General features: G+C 36.7%; 1 protein-coding gene across 2 annotated transcripts; it reads left to right on the top strand.

Annotated features, from left to right (window-relative positions):
- Positions 1 to 1,622: 1,622 nt before the first annotated feature.
- LOC107460621 (LRR receptor-like serine/threonine-protein kinase RGI2) lies at positions 1,623 to 5,246 on the top strand. 2 transcript variants are annotated; one of them, XM_052253139.1, is made up of 3 exons: positions 1,623 to 2,092; positions 2,165 to 4,582; positions 4,674 to 5,246. In XM_052253139.1, the coding sequence occupies exons 1-3, from the start codon at positions 1,750 to 1,752 to the stop codon at positions 5,126 to 5,128; spliced, it is 3,216 nt and encodes a 1,071-aa protein (XP_052109099.1). In that variant the 5' UTR covers positions 1,623 to 1,749; the 3' UTR covers positions 5,129 to 5,246. The 2 variants fall into 2 exon arrangements, with proteins under 2 accessions (XP_052109099.1, XP_015934494.1); XM_016079008.3 differs by having other exon boundaries at positions 1,623 to 4,582.
- The last annotated feature ends 312 nt before the right edge of the window (positions 5,247 to 5,558 follow it).

Genomic DNA, 5,558 nt, shown 5'->3' on the forward strand with positions numbered 1-5,558 from the left:
ATTTTATTTGCACCTATATTTTTTGTCCCTTAGAAAGGTGACTCACTCACTGGCTGACTTTCATGATAAGAAATAATTTTATCAAATACAATATGATTTTGAGACCTTACCATATTCATATTCTAGTTTGTACCAATTTAAAAATATGTGTTGATTTAATTCATTTGTTTATTAGGTGCATCTCAGATCAAGACTTGGATTCTTATGCCAAGTTAGATGAACCATCATTATGATGCCTTTGGAAATTCCCAGCAACTCCTATCATTTGCACCTAAATAGAACTCCTGTCATTCTCTTTACATCTGATACAGCGATATATAGAACCAGCTTCAGTAACTATGCTATGCTTTCTGTTTTTTATTTATTTATTTTTTGGTAACAATATATTTTATATTTTAAAAGACTATCACTAATTGATTATCCTATTTTTTTTCGAATAAAGTAACAAATAAATTCCTAAAAATTTACACTTTGGACAGATTAGTCCCTAAAAAAAAATACTAATAAAGTCCTTCACAATAGCAAATGTGGATACACTACTTTTAAATTAGTTTTTATGATTAGGGTAGAAAGTCTTAATTTAAACTAACTTGTTCACGTTTAATATCTTAGAAGACTTTATTAGTATTTTTCTTAGAGACTAATTTATCCGAAATATAAATCTTTAAGAACTTATTTGTCATTTTATTTTTTTTTCTCCTTATTTTTTTGGTAGTCTATGTAAAACTACATGCAATTAATTAACTTAGGTTGGTTTAAATAGTACATGTTTATTTTTTCTAAGATAAGATTTTGAGATTGAGTATGAGAGAAACAGTTTTATTATGACATGTATGTTTTTTATTGGAATAAAATTATCTATTATTATAGAGAATACTGATGATTTTGATAAAAAAAAATGTTTAGATTAGGGGTAAGTATTATTTTGGTCCCTAACGTTGAGGCTGAAAATCGATATTAATACGAAAAAAAACGTTAAGGACCATTCTAAATAAAAAATTAGATGAGGGACGATTTCGATTTTCAGCCTCAACGTTAGGGACTAAAATAATACTTACCCCTTTATTCTTATCCACCATGAAGAATGTTCTGTCAATTTATAGTAATGTTTAAATTTCCTTTTTCCCTTTTGCATTTTGCAACTAGGTTTCTATAGATACATGTGCATATGCACAGGACCCCAGTACATGCTAAAAATGCCAATGCTATCATTTTCACACCCAATATTCACTTTCATGACATCTATACAGCACAATTACACTCTAATGAAAATTTGCTTCTAAATTTCATAAAAAATCTCATAAATAGTTGGTAGCAATAGCATCACTTTCTTTTATACTGTCTTCTTGCATTTAAAATTTACCCATTTACAGTCTAACTATGAATTTCAGTATAAATTAAATTAAGTCTGAGGTCAAATGATATTGCACACAACACTTTTTAATTAAACTATTAAGATTATACATTAACTTTACACTTGATGGTTCTGTATTTTATAAAATATGACACTACTAAGTGTTTAATGCTTCTAGTTTGTCGGTTTCAACTTTCTAGAGCTTTTGGTGTAAAATAAAAGAACTTCAAAGTGAAGTATTGTTTTCAGGGTGAAGAATGAATAAAGGAAGTGTCTACATCTTTATGAGTAGTAACCTTAAATGGGGATATATGGGAATCATAGAAATTAAGAGAGTAACTTTGAGAGAATAGTGTTGCTGCTACCTGCTATGTTTGGATGAGATATTCATCATCATGTCAAGAAATGCATCATCAACAACTCTTCTTATCCTTTTTCTTCTTAACATCTCTTTGCTTCTTCCACCACAAATCTCTTCTCTGAACCAAGAAGGACTCTCACTACTTTCATGGATTTCAACCTTCAATTCCTCTAACTCTGCTACTGCTTCTTCCTTCTTCTCTTCATGGGATCCAACTCATGAGAATCCATGCAGATGGGACTACATAAAGTGTTCCAAACAAGGCTTTGTCTCAGAGATCATAGTACAATCCATTGATCTTCATAGCACCTTTCCAACACAGCTTGTTTCCTTCAACCACCTTGAAACTCTTGTAATCTCCAATGGAAACCTCACAGGTGAGATTCCAACTTCATTGGGAAACTTAACATCTCTTGTTACCTTGGACCTTAGCTTCAACACTCTATCAGGAACCATTCCAGATGAAATAGGACAGCTTTACAACCTTCAATGGCTATCCTTGAATTCAAACGCCTTAAATGGTGAAATTCCAACAACAATTGGAAACCTTACAAAGCTTCAGCAGCTAGCACTCTATGACAACCAGCTCTCTGGAATGATCCCCGGCGAAATAGGCCGGCTGGCGAATCTTGAAACGCTTCGAGCTGGAGGCAATCCGGGCATCCACGGCGAAATTCCAATGCAGATATCAAACTGCAAGGCTCTTGTTTTTCTTGGACTAGCAGATACCGGAGTTTCTGGGGAGATTCCACCAACAATAGGAGAACTCACCAATCTTCAAACACTTTCAGTATACACTGCACATCTCACAGGTCACATTCCACCAGAGATTCAAAACTGTTCATCTTTGGAAAACTTGTTCCTATATGAAAACCAGCTTTCAGGGAACATCCCTGATGAGTTAGGCTCTATGCAAAGCCTTAAGAGAGTGTTGCTTTGGCAGAACAATCTAAGTGGTACAATTCCAGAGAGTCTTGGAAACTTGACTAATCTGAAGGTGATAGATTTCTCTTTGAATTCTCTGGCTGGTGAATTACCTTTTAGTCTCAGTAATCTACTCTCATTAGAGGAGCTTCTTTTGTCTGATAACAACATTACTGGAGAAATTCCTTCCTATATTGGAAACTTTTCGAGGCTGAAGCAACTCGAATTGGATAACAACAAGTTCTCTGGAGAGATTCCAACTGTCTTGGGGAATCTCAAGGAGCTTACTCTCTTCTTTGCCTGGCAGAATCAGCTCCATGGAAGCATACCAGCTGAACTCTCTGACTGCAAGAAGCTTGAAGCAATTGATCTTTCGCATAACTTCCTCACCGGTTCGATTCCTCGAACACTGTTTCATCTAGAGAATTTAACTCAGTTGTTGTTGATATCAAACATGCTTTCAGGACAAATTCCACCAGATATTGGCAGCTGCACTAGGCTGAGCAGGTTGCGCTTGGGATCGAACAATTTCACCGGTCATATTCCACCAGAAATAGGCCTTTTAAACCGGCTGAGCTTCCTCGAGTTATCAGATAATATGCTCAGTGGAGATATTCCCACTGAGATTGGTAACTGTGCTAATCTAGAGATGCTTGATCTGCACGGCAATGCCCTGCAAGGAACAGTTCCTTCCTCATTAGAATTCCTAGTTTCTTTGAATGTCTTGGATCTTTCTGCAAATCAAATAAGTGGAAGCATTCCTGGAAACTTGGGAAAACTTTCATCTCTAAACAAGTTGATTCTAAGTGGAAACCATATCAGTGGTTTGATTCCTCTGTCACTAGGCCTCTGCATGAATCTGCAGTTGCTGGATATAAGTAACAACATGATCATTGGTTCGATTCCCGATGAGATTGGCCACTTGCAAGGCCTAGATATCCTCTTGAACTTGAGTTGGAATTCTCTAACAGGCACCATTCCAGAGACCTTTTCGAATCTTTCGAAACTTTCCATATTAGACCTCTCTCACAACAAGCTCTCAGGCACCCTCCGTGTGCTAAGCAGTCTTGAAAATCTTGTCTCTCTAAATGTCTCCTACAACAGATTTTCTGGTTCTCTCCCTGATACCAAGTTCTTCCGCGATCTCCCTCCGGCTGCATTCGCTGGCAACCCTGAGCTTTGCCTTAACAAGTGTCGTCCGGAGGGAGATCGCCAAGAAGCAAAGTCAGTAAGAAACATCCTTATCTACACTTTCCTTGGTGTTATTTTAACATCTATTGTTGTAACCTTGGGAGTAATCTTAGCACTCAGAATTCAAGGGGCTACTTTTGGGACAAAATTTGAGGAAGGTGGTGAGCTTGAATGGGCTTTCACTCCATTCCAAAAGCTCAACTTCTCAATCAATGACATTGTCACAAAGCTAACAGATTCAAACATCGTGGGAAAAGGTTGCTCAGGGATCGTTTATCGAGTAGAGACTCCAATGAAACAGTTAATTGCAGTTAAGAAGTTGTGGCCAATAAAAAGCGACGAGCCGCCACCAGAGAGAGACCAGTTTTCTGCTGAAGTTCAGGCCCTTGGATCAATAAGGCACAAGAACATTGTAAGACTCTTAGGATGCTGTGACAACGGACGAACTCGGCTGCTCTTGTTTGATTACATATGCAATGGGAGCTTGTTTGGATTGCTCCATGAGAAGAGATTGTTCTTGGATTGGGATGCAAGGTACAAGATCATGCTTGGAGCAGCTCATGGTTTGGAATATCTTCATCATGATTGTATCCCTCCAATTGTTCATAGGGATATCAAGGCCAATAACATCTTAGTTGGTCCACAATTTGAAGCTTTTCTTGCAGATTTTGGCCTTGCCAAACTTGTCAATTCATCAGATTGTTCTGCAGCCTCTAACATTGTTGCAGGCTCTTATGGATACATAGCTCCTGGTGAGTATACAACTTCTCTTACCTTGTAAATCCATTGTTTTGAATTAGTATTCATTGTGCCTTATTAGTAGTATTCATTGTGAAACTGCAGAATATGGATACAGTTTGAGGATCACAGAGAAAAGTGATGTGTATAGTTTCGGAGTGGTGCTACTCGAGGTGTTAACAGGGATGGAGCCAACAGATAACAGGATTCCAGAGGGTGCACATATTGTCACCTGGGTTAGCTATGAAATCAGAGTGAAGAAAAGAGACTTCACATCAATCCTTGACCAGAATCTGATACTGCAATGTGGAACAAGGATCCCTGAGATGCTTCAAGTTCTTGGAGTGGCTCTCCTATGTGTGAATCCTTGCCCAGAAGAAAGGCCTGCCATGAAAGATGTAACAGCAATGCTTAAGGAGATCAGACATGAAAATGATGAATTCGAGAAGCCCAATTTCCTCCATAAAGGCATGGTTACAAATCCTAAAGCGGCTGTTCATTGTTCAAGTTTCTCTAGATCATGTCAGCCACTAATAGATTCACCATCTTCTTCTTCATAGTGTTATTATTTATTAGACTTGTTCAATCATATTCTTTTTTCTTTCTTGTGACATTATTTAATGCATATTAGTATTAGTCAACCAAAGAGAACTCTTATTTATACATGAAAATACTCCATCGTAGACATCTTAGATAATTTAGATCTTTTGATAAATATTTTAGATAATTTTTAAGGTACCCAAAATTTAGTCTGAAGAATAAAAATTAGCTTATATTTATAAAGACTATCAGACTTTTATTTTTAAACAATGTGAAGCGATATAATCTTTTAAAAGGGCTGCATCTACTTGAAGCGTTATGGATGAAAATGTTAAGTTCATTGGATCTTAAGGAATATGTTAGTTAAATAAAACCAAGAGATAAAACATAAGGTTTTGTACTAAAATACCAAAGTGCAAGTTGATTGCACTAGGATCCAGGAAGAAGAGG

This window comes from Arachis duranensis, chromosome 8, assembly GCF_000817695.3.
Source record: "Arachis duranensis cultivar V14167 chromosome 8, aradu.V14167.gnm2.J7QH, whole genome shotgun sequence".
Taxonomy (NCBI): domain Eukaryota; kingdom Viridiplantae; phylum Streptophyta; class Magnoliopsida; order Fabales; family Fabaceae; genus Arachis; species Arachis duranensis.